Source organism: Thalia democratica, chromosome 4 (assembly GCF_965202585.1).
Source record: "Thalia democratica chromosome 4, ktThaDemo2.hap1.1, whole genome shotgun sequence".
In the NCBI taxonomy this organism is placed as follows: Eukaryota; Metazoa; Chordata; class Thaliacea; order Salpida; family Salpidae; genus Thalia; species Thalia democratica.
In genome coordinates, this window is record NC_139168.1 from 30,501,552 (window position 1) to 30,522,033 (window position 20,482).

The 20,482-nt window shown below is 25.5% G+C and overlaps 1 protein-coding gene across 1 annotated transcript; it reads left to right on the top strand.

The window, feature by feature from the left end:
• Positions 1-6,925: 6,925 nt before the first annotated feature.
• On the top strand, positions 6,926-8,830 carry LOC145834436 (uncharacterized). Its single transcript, XM_082941866.1, has 3 exons — positions 6,926-7,008; positions 7,328-7,438; positions 8,468-8,830. Exons 1-3 carry the CDS (start codon positions 6,939-6,941, stop codon positions 8,617-8,619), a joined length of 333 nt encoding a protein of 110 aa, XP_082797992.1. The 5' UTR covers positions 6,926-6,938; the 3' UTR covers positions 8,620-8,830.
• The last annotated feature ends 11,652 nt before the right edge of the window (positions 8,831-20,482 follow it).

A 20,482-nucleotide genomic window follows, 5' to 3' on the forward strand; every position in this document is an offset into this window, starting at 1 on the left:
CTTTCAACTAAAATTTTTGAGCGCTTTTTTTATCGTTTAATAAACAATAGTATTACTTTTTTCTCGCTTTAAAGTATGTTTTTTCTTTTTGTTTCAATTATTTTCAATATTAAAGTTTAATTTTTCTACACAAATAAATTGAAATTATCTATAGAAAGCATCTAGTAAGCTCATATTAGTAAAATAAAGAACAAAGACTTTATAACTAGGTTTAAATTATTGCTATGTATTAAGAATTTTATTATATTCGTTTATTTCAAAGTTAAATTTTGAAAAACAGTGGCTTTAAATAAATTGATTAAAAAAGTTTCAGGTTGCAGTTGAGTAAAATACATTTAAAGGACAATATATTTTCACTTCAGTCACCTCTCGCGAATCTACGCACTCGTTTTGTTACGCACTCTCGTTAAGTTACGCATTTTGGAATTCTTTAAAAACGCCTAAAATATTTGAATAATTTTAAATCTTTTAATTTTATTGTGTTAGCAACATAAATAATATTTTATATATATCTATAATTCCTTTTTTTTTAAATTTTTTTCTTGTTCCAGGTTTTACCAATTTGCTATCTCTCGTTTATTTACGTTCTCTCGTTTAGCTACGCATTTTTGCTGTTGACACACTGCATAGATTCGCTAGAGGTGACTGTAATTCGTAAATGCATTAATTTTATCTTAAGTTTAGTTGTCTACTATAACGTTTTACACACAAAACCATTGAATGAGTTGTCTAACTTATTTAAACAAAAATAAATAAGTTGAAATAGCTTATTCAGTGGAGTTTTAACCAGACTACCTGCATACCATTCATCCAAAAAGTGAAAAGAGAACTTACTCCTTAGCTTTTATCATTTCTTTAAAGGGGGCCTTTTGAAAAAAAAGTTTAGGAAATTCTGCTTTAAAGTCTGAAGGATAAAATGTGAAAATATACATATTTAAACCTGTATTCAATAAAGAGGAATAAGATTTAAGTTATAGTATTTTAAACAGTCCCTTGAATACAAACAAGAGAAAAACGATTTTTATCTTGCTCGACAATAAGTATTGAAATTCTGATTTTAGAGCTTATGAAGTTTTAATGAGCTAAATAGAACATGCAAAAAAGTTTTAATAACTAAATTATATATTTTTACGCTAGATATTAAATAATAATATTAGAAATCAATTTTTTTTGTCCGATAAATACTAAAAAGGTATGTTTTTAAAACAGTTTATGCACCATGATATTTAAACTATTATGTATAGCTATTAGATATTTTATTAACTACTAAGATTGTTTTTTTTACAAATATGAAATACATGTAAACTTCATTTGTTAAGGTGACTTTTGTTTATTATTAAAACTGCACATTTCGTCAGTGGACCTGATGGATTGTTCTCTTTTCCTGAACTACGTCGTACAATAATAATAAATTAAACTAATTAATTATAATTTTAAACTATAATTAGATAAAAGGTAAAATACATGATTAGAATGTAGTTTATATTGAACAATAAAAACACTTTTCATTAAAAATAATTTTTAAGTCTTTAATATCTTATGAAGTTAAAAGTATAGTAAACTTATACTTGAGTTAAAAATTTAAAGCTAAAATTATATTGTGATCAAAACTTTTTTTTACCTACAATAATAACAAACATTGAGGTAAAAACTAAATATACTCGATAAAAAATATATAAAATTAAAAAAAAGACTACTGTAAAGCATTCAAACATTTAACAAAAATAAACAATGCAGTTGACATATACATAGGTATGTAAATAACTGAAACAAAATGTTTTGTAAAAAAATTTTATGAAGCAAACAAATAAAAAGTAGTACTACCACAAGTATACTTGTTACAGCTTTAATTTTTCAAACTTTGTAAAAGTTACAAACATTAACGTAATGCTCCATCCACTTAATTGAAAACAACAAACTTTCTTGATAAGGATAGCAAGTATAAATTTACTCCCAAGCTACCATTTTAAATAAAATGTTATGAAATATATATCACAAAAAAAAATATATACAAAGTAGTAAAAATATTATCTGAAAAAGAGTAAAATAGACTCTCTAGCTAGGTCTTTAGAGTTCACTACTCAAAAGAACCTTTTAATTTAGCAGGATATTTATGAACTTATAGATTTACCAGGATATTTTAAATAGTGAACACTAGTTTTTTTAAAATTTATTCCAGGTTTTTTTATTTGTTCCTGGTTATTTTTAATTCTTCCAAGAATTTCTGATTTTATTTTAATTTCTAGTATCCAACAAGATTACTTAAACAACTACCATTTAAAACACCTTAGACTTTTTTTTTATTGCTGTTCATCATCAACTCCAGAATATCCAGTGTTTCAAATTAAGACCTCATGGTCTCCCTGTGGCCCCTTTATTGCTTATACCGCCCCCATTGGCCCCTTTGCTGCTCGTGGCCCATACATTTCTGCCATGGCTAATTTTGGGAAAACCTGCTCTAAAGTGCTACATACCATCTTTGTAAAGTGTTTTATTATTATATTCAACAATTTAGTATTTAGAACGGCGTGTTTTAAATTAAAATTTTAGCCTAAAATGCCATTAGTTTATCTTTATATTTGTTTATAGTCAAAAAATAGCTGTTTATAAGCTTTTCCAAAACACTTTACAAAAAAAACTTTACAATACTTACATAGCATTTTAGCATTTCAATTATGCTATATATCATCTACCAAATTGCTAAAATTTTTAGTGATTGTATAATTGAAAACTATAAAGTGATTATTATTACGGAAAACAAAAGGGGTTGATTGAATTAGTTTTGATCAACCCTTTTGTTAAACTTGAGTTTATCTCACGGCATACAGAATTCTACGGTTCTGCTCTGTAGGCTTTCGCCGATGTTGTTACTAAACTATTATGGTATATACGTAGCACTCTAGATTTTAAGAACTAACTGCAAGACTTAATGCACTTGTTAAGATGTTATTACATCAGATTTAAGCTATATCTGGTCAAAGAATATAATCTAAAGATCATAAAAGAAATAAAGAATAGCATCCGAGAAAACCTACGACCGGTTTCGTCGTTAATAGTATTGTTAACGACGAAAACAGGTTGAGTTACGATTAAGTTTTGCGTTTTAGTTAACAAAAAACACTTAGTTATTTTTACAAAGCTTTTATGATAATAAAATTTCAGGTTCAGTATTGCTTTTCAGACAAAATAGTTTACTTTGCAAAATTTTATAAAATAATGTTAATTTTTAACAGCTGGAGCTACTTATATGTTAGAGAACTCGATATTAAACTTTAAAACAGGGTTTCCCAAAGTGGGCGATATCGCCCCCCTGGGGGCGATTTTAGTATTTCGGGGGGCGATAATTAGTAAGGGGGCGAAAGGGTGGGCGATAACTAGTAAGGGGGCGAAAAGGGGGCGATTTTAAAATTTTGGGTTGTCATAAAACTTTTACTTTTTATTTTGCTATTTTACTAATTTTAGCTTGCTGTTAAATTTTTGACCCTGTGGTAAAACTTAAACAAAAATGTTTATTGTGTTTATGTAAAATATAGAGAAAAAAATCAAGTACTTATGACTCCTACTTTCAAGTTAATTACATATTTTCAATTATATATTTTCTTATTTAACACTTACATAGATCATAGACGATCGGAATTCTTTTCACTATTTTTTTACCTTACATATATGTTATTTAGGATCATAAATGGTTTGTAAAAATGTATGTTATCTATATTAACTATCACCTCATGATGTTTCCAATTGTTTTTTGAAAAGTCATTTAGTTAGACTAAGAAATAAAACTATACAGGGTTGCCAATTTACTTAGAAAAACCTGGAATTTGACAATTTAGGCAAAAAAAAATTTTAATCTGGAATTTTTAACAATTTCAACATATTAAGTAAAATTTCGATTTGACACAAAAAAGCTATCATATAGATAAAAATATGGATCCCTTCGTGGCAGATCTTTTTGAAGTAAACGACTCACAGGAAACCTTCTCGGACTTACAAACTGACCTTTAACTCAAAGTAAATGTTTCCAAAGAACGAAATGAAAGCTTTTGGACTCAACAAAAACTAAGGCAAAAGTATCTAATCATTGAGAGGAATTTAGATTGTTGTGTATAGTATTTCCTTCTAGCTATGTTGTTGAGAAAGCTTTCAGTTTAGTTAACAACATCTTGAGCAAAATATCTAATCTAAATATTTGTAAAGGAGGTGACTTGAGGCTTTATTTGACTGATTTAGAATCAGATTATAAAAACTTGCAAGCATTCATGAACCTCATCCTTCGCATTATATTAGAATTCAGTAGCAGAAATTATTTTATGAAAGTTTTTTTTATTTATTTGATCTTTTAAAATACTTCTTGTTTAACCTGGTTTGTATTGTTTTAAGTCTTTGTATTGTATTATGTATTCTTTTTATATAAAAAATTCTTTTAAGTTGTTTATTCTTTAACAGGTTTGCATAATGCCTAATAAATATTAATTACGGTAGACTTCCTCTTGAATTCGCACTTTTTACCCAAAAAAGTGCAAACTTATACTTTCTTAAATTTAACTTAAACAAGTCTATTACTAACTAAGTATTAATAAAACAAAAAATACACAATATTTAATAGCTCATATAAATCTTTTTTTTTATGAATGTTTGTTTTATGTTTTAGTTGATTTCATGTTAATTCATAACGTTATTGCATATAACATATTTAAATTTATCATTTTGTAAAAAAATGGTAATAATTTTTGAGTTAAAACTTTTTATTTTGTTCTAAGTGCGAATTGAAAAGGAAGTCTACTGTATTTATAAAATGTATTATGCTTTAAATATGTTAATTGCTTTGTTTTGACCGGGTTTATTTTTTAGTTTATATTTGTCGATTTACATTACACTAAAAGTTTTTATAGCATAATAGTTAAAGTATTTGTTTGAAAGAAATTTATTTGACATATTTTTGTTATTACTTGTTTAATCTGTATAAATAAAAAAACCTTGATAACCAATTAAGTTTTTATTTCAAAAATTATTTTTGGTTTTAAAAGAGTATAGATTTGATGTCTCTATTTGAAATGACTTCAAATTTTTCATTTAAAAGATTATTAACGTCAAATTTATTTTCTAACTTGATTTATTACTGTTAGAAAATCTATCAAATAAAATTAAGCAATTTTAAACTAAATATGCAACTGTTTTGTGTTTTATTTTATTTTTTAATATATTAGCAATTAGAATATGTTGTTTATTTCAATAGTTCAACACTAGCTTTTAGTTTTTCACTATTTTCTTCTGGTAAACTATTATAGGCTAATAACTAGAGAAAAAATAAAATTAAACAGTATTAAATAAGTAATCAAAAAGACTTCTACAGTTACAAAACAAAGTTTTAACACAATAAAAAGAATTTTTTAATTGATTACTTTCTATTCACAGAATTAACTGTAAAACATTTGATTTTTTTTGAATGTAAATGAAGAAAAAAAATGTTAAAATTAAGGTTTAGTTTCCTGAAGGTTATTTTAAGTCAAATACTATTTAATTGTATTCTACTACAAAACATAAAGTTTAAAAAGTTTAGAATTGAATTTTTAATTTTACAACTAACTTGCTTATAATATATCTTAGCATTGAAAGTAATAATTTTACTGCATTGACAGAAGCTATTGATAAACCAACTTTTTATGTGAGATAATCAACCAGTCAGTCAAACTTCCTAAAACCGGATCAGCAATAATGTTTTAATATCTATTTCATTATGTTTAAAAAAAATTGTTCATTCTTTTATAGTTTTTTAATCTCTGGTATTTAATTTTAGAATATGCCTATTTATAAAATAATTTAAGTATTTTGTGCGACTTAAATAATTTACATAGTATTCACTCTAAATGTCCGAAATTCGTTAAATGAGAGATAGTTATAATGTCAGGTTTCAGTTAAGATTTCAGATGGGTAACTTACGGTCCAGATCCATTCAAATTTCGACCCGCCAAGTAACTTGAAAATACTTTGCAAAATAAACGAAATTTAGTTTTTTGATGCTTATGATTTTGAAATACACTTTCAATTTGGTTTTCAGTTACATTAGTATTTCCTAGATCACAATAATAGTAAATCATTTTATTACAATTATGCTCAAGATTTTTAGTTTTCTATATGTTATTTTTTTAAATTATGCAACCCGCAATTACATTTTTTTAACGAGTTGAAACAAGAAAACATGTTTTAGTAAATATGAATTGCTGACTACTAAAGTTGTCCACCACTACCCTAAAATTTTCATTAGTTTCAAAACAATTCATAAATAAACAGGATTGATTACTGATTACACAAGGCTATTTAGTATTTAAGTATTTTAATACACTTTACTGGGCTTATAAGAAAACAACATAACTTATTTTCTCAAGCCCTGTAAACTACTTTGAACACAGCCCAAAAGTGCGTGTATAAGAAATACCAGACTAAATTACATTTTAAACACAATTTTTTGGCTCAAAAGTTTGTACTCAAAAGAAAAACTACTTTTTAAAATCGTGGGGGGCGATTATTTTTCAAATTTCTGAAAAGGGGGCGATTTAGTAAATGAGTTTGGGAAACCCTGCTTTAAAAGAATGAAATAATTAAAGTAAGTTGTTTGAGAAAAATATACAGTAGTAATTCCTCCAACCTAGACTGGATAAATGCTAGAATATTAATAGTAGCTAATATTTTTTTAACTAAAAAATATTCCAACAAATATTTGATATTCACAACTATTTTTATATAAGTTTGTTGTTAAAAAATAACTTAAAAGCTATTTAACAATGAAAGTTTTCGTTTTTTATAAGCATAGACTGAAATAAATGTGGAAATAATTGAAATAATTTTCTACGTCATAATTGCCTACAGCAAAACTATACATTGCAGTGTTGAATTATGGTGCAACACAGCTTTAAATTTCCGTTCTGTCTTTATAGATCATGACAACTTTATTTGTTCAAGAAACTTTGTTTACAATAATTCTTTTTTTAAACTCAATATCAATTGAAGGTAAGGGTTTTAATTTTTTTAAAAATTTTTTTCAAACTTATTAGTTTATTGAAACGTTGTTAGTTAAATGTTACAGGAAAGTTTACTCTAAAGTATTAAAAAAAAAGAAATTAACCATTTTTATTAATATAAATTAAGTTTTTGTTAATTAGAACTGTACGTTTGTTAAGAAGATAATAAAGTTTTACATTTAGTAAGATCTATATAAACTAACACGTAATTTCTGACTGTATAGTTCTATGAGACAGGTTGATAATTTAATAAACTAGTTAGGTAAAAAGCTCGATTGTTTATTATTTTTTTAATACTTTGTTTACAGCAACAGAACCAAAAAATCAAGTGGTGACTGAATCTATTTTACCTCAAAATGGAATTGAAACCCATTCTCTTACTACAAGCTCAGAAGGACTTGGTGAAAAGAAAAATTTGAGTTAGTTGAGTATTTCACTTTTTTAGATTTTTAAATTGAATCAAGTACTAAAATGTTACCGTAAAGTATTATTTTATACGTTATTTTGTAACTGTTTACAAATCAATTATTCAATACAAGTTTATTGTGTTTTAAACTTAACTGTTGCACTGTAAACTTTTCGTACGACTTTTAGATTTGCGCGGTTTGCTTTTTTCTACAACTGATATCTAATATTTAACCCCTGACCTAACCCTTCGCATTTGATACCTAGATTCTAACCCTTTCCCCTAGCTCTATAGTCACTTAACTTAAAAGTTGTGCCTTTCTTACCTCCTGGGTAGAAATTCCACTCATCTAAGACTGCCGCTGTGCTAAAATATTTCTCTGCGCAAAAGAGTCACTAGTAAACTTTTGTGGTTACCTAAGTTATGCTTAGACATAAAATATCTTTAGTTAAAGATACGAATTCTATACTTTTTGTATTAAACATTTAATTGAAATCCTGTATATCAAGATACTAAAAGAACTTACAGAAGTTTTAAAGTTTATAGAAAAAAATAAGTAAAAATAACTATAAAACTTTCTGTGTAAAATGCCATTTTAATACTTAAATCTATTTTTTAGTTAAAACAGTAAAATAAATTTTTGCTGTTAAAACTTTTAATTAAACTAGTAGTTTAAAAACTATTATTTAATAGGGCTTTGTTATTGCTTATTATATCACATTTAAGGATTAAGATAGTATTTATAGATTTTTTATGACAATTCGTTTAAATAAATGCGGCCCGTAGAAGATTTTTTTTATATAGTGCAGCCCTCTACTTATAAAAGTTTGCCGATACCTGCTAACAACTCTAGACTTCGATATTCAGATTTCAAAGCACTTTCATATAAAATTTGTTTTACTGCCTTAAATCATTGAAGCCTGTAACTAACGTTTAAACAACATATTAAAGTTGTTCCTTTGCGACTACTACCATTATTTTCTACTTTTAAATATAACAAAAGTGATACACTTAAAAAATTTTCAACTTATAAAATAAACAGGCGTAGCAAAATATTTGGTTGGAGTTTATTTTATATGTTTCGTTGCAATAGTGGTCTACTTTGTGTTTTCGGTCGCACATGCAATACGAAAGGTGAACAGGACTTCTGCAAGAACCAAGGAAGAAGTTTTTGACAATCCTGTTCAGTTTTGATATTTTTGTTTAATCTTTCTGGACTGTAGTTCAATTCTTTAAATATTTTGATGTTTATTTAGTTATTTTTAATCACTTTAAACAATTTTAAAAATTTATTAACTAAATTATATTTACATATTTAGACATATTTTGTTAAAGTCAAACCAGTTTTTGGTTTTATAAATGATCACTATCAAGAATACAAAAAAGTTTTCTACATTTTTACCTAACGCTGACATCAAAAACAAAAAACATTGAATGTTGTAAGTTTTGTAGAAATCTTTATTAGTAGTTAGAATAAAAACAAATTAAAATCATTTGAAGTAATAAAAAAATGTTTGCATATATTTTTTGTTTGTATTTTTGATCTTTAAACAAAAATGTTTTTTAGAGAAATAAATTACATGTTAACAGTATCGAGTAATCTAAAATTTCTTCTATTTCTTCAGCTGTATGCCATTAATTGCTATAAACTTACAAATTTAATTTTTTTTTTATTCTTCTAGACAAAATATGTTATTGTCTTTTAAAGATTTTAATTTTTTTTAACTATCAAAAATAATATGTCTAAATATATCTGCTAAAATATTTATTGTTTGATAATTATGTTTAAATTTTATTAAATGTTTAATTTTAAATCGAACCAGAAAAGATCAATCCTCAAGAAGTATGTGCTCGAAACAGTATATTAGTAAACTTTGAATACCATGAGTAATTTTTTTCATCAAGTTTAAAAGTTTTTACAGTAGTCACTGCATAAACTAAGCTAAAAATAAGCAAACTACAGGTAAGCAAAAGCCTTAATCCGATAATTTTATTTCATTTAGACAACTTTGCAAAACAAGGTAATTTCTTTAAAAGTAGAAAATATAATACTATCCAAAGTTGATGTAAGTAACAATGGCTCTGGTTGTAAATATCTTTATGAAAAGTTTTGTTCTCTCAAGTTAAATCAATTTATATAAGTTTACAAACATAGGCCACGAAAAAATTCCATTGATTAAGTCGGCCACTTTTTCGTAAAAAGATCTTAACTAAACTAAATGAATATTAAAAACATTAAAAAGAGTTTTAAGATTTTCAATAAACTTCATTAAAAAAGAATATTACTATTTCAAACAGATAATAATATTCTACTTTTAAAAATTGGTGTTCTTATAGAATCAAAAAAAGTTTTATCATGAAAATTATACAATTGAACAAAATTAAAACAAAAGTTTCTATCAAAAATAGCAAAGTAGTTATACGCATTCAAAATATAACATGAACGTGTTTTCAAATGACTTAAAAAAAATGCTTTAAAACAGATAAAATTTAGCTTGTAAACCTACAGAATTTCTAGTTTAGCTTCAATAAATGTAAGAAACATAAAAAACACTACAGAACGTTTCAGTTTTTTTACTTTTTTTGGCAAAAGGTGGTGAAAGGTAAAACACAAAGTAGTAGAGAGGTAACTCGCAAATGTGATTGTATTAGCTGAATGATGTATTCATTCATTCGATTTGACAAATCGAACAGTAAAAAGGTGAACTTTTTTTTTTTTGGCAGCCAAATACAATCAGATTCACATTTTTTTATAGTTTTCAATACAATGATATCTGTGATTTTGTTCGAGCAAAATTTGTTTTTGTTTGTCGCATAAAACTTTAGTAATATATTATACCTTTTATAAAGCATGCTACTTATATGTCTAAACTTACAGATTAATTACATTGGTCTTTTTTAGTGAAAGTTATTGTACGTAATTTTTGTTTATAGTTTATTCTATCTCAGAAAGGCATTTTTACAATCTTTTTAAAGGTTTTTATCAAAAAAAAATTTTTATAAACAATTTGTAGTGTTTTAAAACTGTTATTTGTTTACTAAATTGAATTTAGTTTAAAAAAGTAATGTTCTGCACACCCAAATAAAGACCAAAAATCCTCTACTTTATTTTATTTTTATTAAGCTGAATAGTATAGTATTTTTAATGAACAGTTAAATTGTTAAAATAAACAAAGGTTAAACTTACGGTTACTTTAAAAATGTAATAATATGATGTTATCAAGGTTCGCTGAGTTAACTATCTAAAAGTCTAAAATATGTTTAATATAACCATATAGAATTTACAATATTTTTAAAAGTTTAAAAAAATCACATACAAAATATAAAGCTTTTATATGTTTTGTCACCACATAATTTTTGACGCTTGCATTCAATTAAAAGATTTCACAGTCGCGCTTTAAGCTATTGTCAAAACTGAAAAGGGCAAAATCAATTTGTTTGCAGCGAATCAAACGTCGAGTACAATAGAAACCGGAGATAGAACTCTAAACTCGTCGCGAGGTCGATTTGACAATTTTTTTGATCAATTCAACAGCAAAATGCCAGTTGCAAAACATCTAAAAGCTAGCTTGGCGTAACACGAACAAAATTCAAAAAAACAAAAAAAAAAACCGCTGAATTTGTTCGGCGCTTGATTTTAGTTAGTATTTGTTCTTTTTGAGTAAAACGCAAACTTTAAGTACTTAAAATATAAAAAAATTAGACAGTTTTTTTTTTCAATCAAAAATTGCATAAGTAAAAAGGCTAGCAGGTTGAACGTACAAAGTTTAGATGTTCCTGTATTTTTCTGTATGTGAAATTGCATAGATACAAAATTTACAAGAAAAAACAATTTTTTATTAATATAAATTTATTAGTAAATAAAATAAAATACGATATCAGTAAAAGTTGCTTAGTTTGAAACAATTTGAAGAACAAAGTAGGTATTTTCTAATAATATACAGCAGCACAAACAATTGTTGTTATGATCTACAACTATTAAACTTTTATATAACTATACTAATATTAGTAAACATACTTATAACTCAATCTTAAGTATATACAAAAAATTGTACTTATATGCGTTACTATGATTTTATTAGAAATATAAAATTACTGTCACAATAAAAAGTTAAGCAAAATAAGCTAGGATAGTGGCTTTTATATTATCTTACACCTTTGGTTTGACAATTTTGTCATTAAATTGGCAAGATCATTGTTTAATAATTTAAATTAGTTTAAGAAACCGGTTGTTAGACTAACTGAAAACTAATTAAAAATTAACTAGATAGTTTAAAGTTTTAAACTATTGTAACTTTTTTTTTAATCTCAGGTTTCATTTAAATTTTTCAGTCGTTTAGTAGCCAAAAAAAAATTACTTATGTTTAGCTTTAAGTTTTTTGTTTTTAATGTTTTTGTGTACTTTTTTGTATCAACGTCTTAGTAGTCAAGAAAGAAGTTTATAACTAACATGCAGTAGAAATTATTAAACTTTAAGTTTATTTAAACAAAAGCAGGTAGCATTTAACAGTTAATTTTTTTTAACATGCTTGCTTCTTAACTATTTTCAACCGGCACTTAAATTATAAGTATGATACAATAAAATATTTACAACTCCATGAGAAGTATTAAACTTGATGTAAAATTAGTTTTAAAACAGTTATTCAGAACAATAAATTTATTTCTATACATTATATATAATGATTATGTCCTTAAACTTTATTTTTTTTTTGTATAAAATATTTTAGTTTAATATTTTAAAAAAATACATGAAAATTTTTTTGAAAATTAAAGTATTTAAAATATTTTTTTATGACTGTTAATTTTTATTTTAACTATTTGTTCTTGATACTAGTTTTCAACAAAAAGCGCAATTTTTTTTTATAAAAACTTTCTCACCATATGTTTCTTTTTATAAACTTTGTTGATAGTAATAAAAAATTCAGCTGTTTTGTAAGAAAAGATGATGAAAGCTTTTGTTTAAATGACTTTCAAGTTCAAAAAAGGTTAGTTTTTGAAAGACCGTGAAACAAACAAATTATTGCTGAAACTTCTATAGTTTCGTTATTTATTATTCATTTTCTGACAGAACTCATTTAAGTTCATCTGCTAAGAAAAATAAAACACATAACTTATAAGAGTTTATTTTTAATTAGCAGCTGTATACAGAGTTTACAACTTGAAAAAACTAAACTATGTTTATGAAAAATTATTTTTATAACTCATGAGTGAAAGTAAAAACTTTTTAGAATAACAGTTGTGTATAATTATTTTTAAAGTGTAATATGTAGTTGATTTTTTTTAAATTATCGTTTGTTTCCGACAGATGTAGATTTTTTTAAATGTGTTACAGTTGTTCAATTAGACTATAAGCTAATTTTTAATAGATTTAGTTTTTGTTTTTATGTTACATAACCAAAGACAAGTTAACTGAAATAAAATATACTTATAACTCAGTATTGTTACTTTTAAGCCTTAACTTTTTTATATACTGATAAGCAATTGAAATATATTTAGAAATATAGACATAAACAAAAAATTCTAGGTTATTTTAAGAAAGGGATAAAAAAATGTAAAAAGTTATAAGAAGTTTTCATTACTTTTTGAAAATATCTTTTGTTCAAAATTTATTTTTGAAGTCATAAAATATGTATAAGAGTAGTAAACTTCAAAAATCGTGAATAATTTTGGCACAGTTTAAACTTTAGTTAACGTTTAAGATGAATAAAAACTGTGTCAATACATTATTGATGACCACAGACATCTTTACAATAAAATCTTTATTACTAATAAACTCACAAATTGTTATAATACTATTTTTATAAAGCTTATCTAACATAACTAAATTAATTTTCTTTGTTGTTGTTTTTTACAATCTGAAGTTTTAAAAACAGTAAAAACATTTCTTGAAACAGTGATTTGTAAAAATAGTTTTGCACTCAATGAGTTTATCTTAAACACGTTTAAATAAACATGCATAATCAATGAAATATATTGTTTGTAGGCTATTAATGTAACTAAAAGCATTAAAAAAATCAGCAATAAACTGATTGTAACATTTTTTCTAACTAGTGCCGTAAAGTTGTAAGTAAAAATTCGAATTTCTGTTGTTGTTGGCCAGCTCCATTTCTTCAACGGTCAACCAATCGCTGGGCACTGTCCAGTTATCCGGTTTACCCCAACTCTCTACCGCCTTCCAGCTGTCAACCCAAGCCGTGTAATTGGTGCCAAAAGGTCTAATAGTGTTTTTGTGGTTGGTGTACTCTCTTTCGTCCATAAATTTTACTGAGTTGATTTTGTCTTTGTCAGAGCTGATCAGCAGACATTTTGTCATTGGCATCCACTGTCCCCAACTTCCATCGTACTTTTTTGGATCTTCTTCTTCGTCCGTTTTGGAGTCCACTGCCAAATAATGCAGTACGCTGTTGAATTCCTCCCAAATTGAATTGTCCTGTTGCGTAAAACGATTTTGATAGATAAAGATAAAGTTTTTATAACAATTTCTATTGTTATTTATATGTTAAAAAATATCTTGACAAGTAAATTCTAGCAAGAGCTTGATTACAGATGTATTTTCAAACTTGATAAAGTGTTCTTTTTTGGTAAATAAAGTTGAAACTCTTTTTATTAAAGCTATATTAAAGTTACCTTTTTTTCTGGATTTTTATTTAAACTATTTGTTTTAAAATAAAATCAACAACAAGTTTTTTTTATCGTCGTTAGTGGTTCTAATTATTTAGTATGTTGAAATTTAGTAAGTTTATATGCAGCTATAAAACCAATAAAACCAAAAACACGCATCATATTAAAGATAATCTAAACGCGAATGAAACAGAAAAAAGATCAACTTACTATAAAGTATTTAGGCTCCGAAACCCTTTGCGCTTCTGTGAGGCCGCCCATCATGATGTTGTACATCTGCATTTGTACGTCCTCGCCTGCTGCAAGCGCTTCTTCATAAGTGGACGCGTTCGGTTGTTCGGTTTCCGTGTCGGTAACATAAAAACCCAGCACCGGGTCAGCTTTTTTTTTATTTGTGCAGTTGACTCGGCTCACCGCTATAAACAGCAAGACAGACAGCGCAACTATTTTCATTTTTTTTATATTTAAAATAATATTATCTTTTTGAAACGTAAAATATACTTTTTATTACAGTGTTGTTTTTTTTAACGTATAATCAAATTGTGTTGCAAGTACTTACTATTCATTTATAAATTTTACTCTTAAAAATAAAACCTATAAAACGTTAAACTTATAAGCTATTGTATTTTTACTTTTACAAGTAATAAAAACAAGCTTTTGCTTTGTTTTTACTTTTTATTACAGTGCTTTATATAAATATAAAGTTTCTAAAAAATTAGAAGTGTCTCATCAAAACCTTAATTCTTCTTATACTTGTAGTTAATCTTGAGTAATAAAAAAAGATTTAGAACTTTTAATCCAAATGCTTTAATTAAGTTAAAACAAGTAAAAAGTATTAAAATATATTTAAAAGAAACAATTCTACAAGTTAAACTTCACTTTAAAGTTAACAAACATAAACTTTATTTAATAAAAGTTCAAAGTTAGTAAGTACTGTTAAATACAGTATTTATTTATATTAACTACAGTAAAAAAATTAATCGCTTGTTACATGCGTTTTTATCTTTGATTAAGAAATGCATAAAACTTTATACTTAATTTTTATAAAATAATCCGTTTAATTTTTATTAATTAAGTTTAAGCCAGGAATCAGCATGTACTTGGTGGTCGCGGGCTAAATTTTGAAAAAATAACCTTAACGCGCCGCAGTTTTAGTTTTAGCTACAACGTGACTTTTTTTACTTCTCTTTACAAGTCCTAAAATTAGTATTGTACTATTTTAAAATTCAAGACCCCAGAATATCCAGTGTTTTGAGCACTACAATAACTGGCCAGTTATGCCTGAGACTTTTTTTTGTTTTTTTCCTTTAATCAGATTATCTAGGGGCCGTTTCACCATTTTATGGTTTGGCGGGTTATTCCATTCAAAAAAAAATATTTAGCTTACTGGCAACAGACTGCCGAACCCCTGGTTAAAGCTTTACTTAATCTTAATTAATAAAATAAGTTTTAAATAACAAAAAAATTTGCTGTTTAACCAAATAATAACTGTTTTTAAAAGAATTCAAAGTTATTCTGTTAGAATACACTTTTATCCTTAAAACATTTTTATTTATTTTTACAGAGTTCAAACACTTTTTTTTCATTGTTTTTTACAAATTAAGCTGAAGTAAATCTAAAGGACGGGTACGATCAACAAAAACAAAGTCTGCATAGCCTTAGCCTGGATTTTCGTATGCCGTGAGACAAGCTCAAGTTTATCATAAGGTTTAATAATACTACTTCGATCATAAAATTCGCATGGGTCTGATGATCGAATAAGTATGATTAATTTTTTGTTATAGGACGGATAAAAACATTTGTTTAAAATAACTTTTTGTTATGCTACAAATTAAATGTACAAAAAAAACTAAATAAAAAAATTAAGACATCTAATTTTTATCTATTACCTCTAGCATTAATACTGATAAGTTTAAAAAAAAAAAAAATAATATTACAAACTTAGAGAAAAAAGTATTTCTAAGTATTTTTTTTCTTTGCGATGAACTATCGCAGCATAAAAGTATATTACTGAAAAATTTAGAAAAATAATTAATATTGACCTACTAGTAAATTGTCAAGTAAAAAAAATAAGTTTCAAAAATTAACTTTGTTGACCTAAAAATTAAACAAGTAAAAAGCATTTTTATTCTTAAACAAAAAGTTATAAAGAACAATTTAATTTATCTTTATAAAAATTTACTTCAAGCAAAAGTTTAAGATCAAAAGTAAGTAGAGCCTATTTATCAAAAATGTAGTTAAAATTTTTCAAACGTCATAAATTTTACGAGATCTAATTTTATTTATTTCAAACTAAATAAAGTTCGTTCCTAAAAACATTAATCGAAAATTCAAACTTATTTTTTAACTAAGGCATAAAGTTACAAAGTTTTTTGTTTCAATATGATATTGATCATAAAACTTGTACAGTTTACACCTTATTTATAAAACCTTATTTTGTGAAAGAAAAATTCTTTAGAAATCTTATATTCACTTTATAAATTGAACAAATTGTTAACTTCTGATTGCTTATAGTCATACTTGTACTTTTTTGACTTAAAAGCAAAAATTTTTAGCAGTAAATATATATTGTTTGTGCATAACCTTTTAAACAAATACTTTCCCTTAGACGATGTAAAAAAGTCAGCTTTTACGTTTTGTACGCGGTAACAAAAAAAAAAGATAAGAAATCATAGATTATTTTTTTCTTAGGTTTAGCTTTTACCAGAAATAAGATTTTCAGAATTGTATTTAGTATATTAATTGAATAGTATATGATAATAAAAATTAGTGCCCGTTGCAACAAAAGGAACTTCGTTTTATGACAAAATTTTCTGTTCATATGTTATCTTAAGTTACTATTTATCTTAACTTGATTTTTTTTGTAGTTAATATAATTCTTTTTTATATACTAATGTTTATATGATCATTTTAAGACTGTTTTACAAGCTCTTAGATATTAATCTTATTAAGCATTATTTTTCTTTAAAAACACAGTTGTCTAACTAAAAGTATAGTTTTTTGCTTACTTTAAATTTGTAAGGAATTGGTAAAGTCTTTTTATTTAAGTATAAAAAACATAATAAGATAAATAAAATACGAAAATTTAATTAAGAGTACAAATTATTAGCTTTTAGAAAAGATTAGTGCAGTATTATACTATCTTCTTTGAGAAATAGACATTTATTATTATTATACGAGAAAACGACCATTGTTAATAATGACTTGTGTAAGTTTAATTTTTATACAATCAATACTTTTATTAAAATTGGTAACAACAAAAGTAGCTAGCACTTTGACAAATAAATTTCTTATAATATTCCAAAGTACAATAACTAATAAGTTAATGTATAGTTACATAAACGAAAATAAAACATCTAATTTATTAAGTTTAAGGGTCGTTTTATATTATAATGATACCTTACTTACATAATTTTTTTACAAAAAAAATACAAAATACTTTAATCAAAAACACAATAATCCTTTATACAGTCTATGAGGTTAAAATTCTTCATTAAACTCTGATGTATTAGAATTGCAAAGCAAGCTTTAAATATTTTTCTGTCATTTATCAACTCAAGGACCGGTTTTCGATATAATAACCCAACCGAAATTACTGTATTCTATTCTAAACAACGTTGAGACATGGCTCAGTAGCCTTCAGCTGTTAGCAGATGAATTCTGTTATTCTTTATAACTTCATTATATTATTATTGTTACTCGTAGTTTATGTATAATAATTTAAGTATGATAAGTTATTAGAGTAAATTGATTTTAATCTCGCAAACCGTTTGTATAAGTTTACAAACAGTATTGAGCACAAAGTGTTTTAATTTAAAAAGTAAAATCTACAGGATTTATTATTAGACTTAGTATTTGTTGAAACTAGTAATAAAGTACTAATCAAATGTTGGCTCTAACGTAAAATAAAATACTACCGTAAGTTATAAACAATGAGCGTAAAATTTATTACCGTTAGCCTACAACTTAATATGTTACATACCATTTTTTTTTAAACCTTTTTTTTAAAGGCTCTCAAAACATTTTAACTTTATCATATAAAAACGGTTAAAGTTTAAATTCTTTAGAAACAATTGAACTTGTTTAGGATTTAAAACTTGGTAACATTTTAAAACCTTTTCTAGAAAAGGTTTTATAAATATTTATACGTTTTTAATCTCAATGCATACTTGTAGATAAACAAACTAAAACATGTTAAAATTTTGTTTTAAAATATTTACCGATAAAACTTACATGTGAATATAATAAAACTTAGCAGTTAAAATGCGAACTTACCTGAATAAAACTGATAACAAGCAAAAAAAAAAGCAGATAAATATAAAAAGATCAGAGTAGCATTTAATATGAAAAGTAAGCTGACAAAAACGCGGAAAAGCTTCGGCCGAACACTAACAGTTTCAAAGTGTGCGCTCGAAAAAAATATCTCTTTGGTTGTGGTCAATAAGCAGCTGGTTGTTGTTGATCTGTGGCGGATGGTATAACCAGTAGAAGTAAAAACAACTACTAATCACTTGAGTGGGCGGGTAGCTCCTAAAATACTCCCACTAGATATTGACCTCTTTACCGTCACCAACGCGCTTCCACTTGTCCGACGAAGAACCAAACACATTGACTACGTGGTGCGAATCTATTTTAGTGAAACCTACACTCTCCACTATTTCGCTGTCAACAGTTATTGGAAGTTTAATTGTTTTTATATTTTGAATAAAACAAATTTCCAAAATAATGACGCATATGAAACAAAAATATACTAGCTAAATTCAAACGGAGTTTAATCTTTTAAATAGAATATACTAAATTAAAAGGTTTTAGATATAAAATAGGAATTTGTTTATCAACCGCCAGTTTACTAAGCACTTTTTTATGATTTTCTCTTGTTAAACTCATGTATAATTTTTAGGTTTAGTGTTATTAAACTTATACTGACCATCTCCCTTCCACGGTGGAGATTTAGGGTCGTACTGGACAATGTCTCCCTGGTAATTGTCTTGGCAGTACTGTGTCGGATGGAGAACATTCTTCGGTTCATTAACAAAACTATGTTGATCAACTTATTATTTTTATTTAAAAAAGTTAACAAATTGGTAATTATTGTTTTTTTTTTTGTACTTTTGATGTTTTAGAATATTATAGAATTTTTTTCATTTTTTTAAAAAACTTACTCGTTTCACAGGAGTCACCGGAGCACAGTTTTTCAAGTGAAAAATATTTATATTTGTTAAATTAAAGCGTTTAAAGTATTAAAGAACCTGTACACAATACATAATTAAAAATAAAAATGAACGTTTTAAATATAAGTATATCTGAAAAGATTGTGGTTAGAACTATGGCATCATAGTTAAAAGAATTTTTATTTTACCACAACGAGTAAATATTAAATATCTTAATTAAATGTAAAAAAACAGGTAACTTTTTATTTGAAGATCCTATCTATAATTCGGTCAAAAAAAACAAGATATTTCAATAAGATTTTTACTAAATAAAAAAATATTGATTTTCAACATATGAAAAAATAACCATAGAAAACATTATAAATAATTACTCAAAAATGCAGAAAAAAACAATTTTAAGACTTCCAATAAATTTTCATGGTAAAGCGGCGCTTAAGAATATCGTTCCAGCAGCGTCCCACGCGGATACATGCTGGCCTGGTTATAAGTTTGGTTTGATAGATTATAACAGTCAAGTTTTCTTTGTGTATATAAGTGAGTTAGATAAAAATAAAAAAGTTTTTGAAAAAATTTCTGGTAAACTTTTGGCAATCTAAAAGACAACTAATGATTAATAAATTAATAAACAAATGATGTTTATACTTTTTCTAAAATATATCACGAAAGCGTACTGTTGTTATTTAATAAAACTTAAAGTTTTTTGTTTAAATAGATTTTTTGCAGTTTAATAAAATAAACATCTTGCATTTATTTACAAATATGTTTTTGTATAGTAAAACCTTCTTACACAAAAATTAATACATAACTTTTGTTTATTATAAACAAAATATAGCGAAAGGTGTTTACATGATTTTATGTACCAATTAATTGCTAATAACAAAACTTTTTTCATTTAAACGGTTTATTGAGCAATGCTTTCAAAATTTAACTAATTTCCTTGTCAAAACAAAATAAATACTCACAAAAACTAATTAATCAAACACAATACGAGTAAACTAAAGAAGCAATCAATATAAAACTAATCAAATTAATCATAAAAACTAAAATAGATAATTAGAACAAAAATGGACTATTTAAAAATGTTAATTGTAATTCTAGATCCTTTATCAGGACCTAGTTGGTGATTAAGTTTAGGTTTAAGTTTTTTAATCATAATAGCCTCTACTGCAAGTAAAATATTTCTATTTTTACAAAATTTAATTACCTCAAAACAATTAAAAATATCATTATGATTCTGACAGATTCTACATTGTTCTATATGTGAA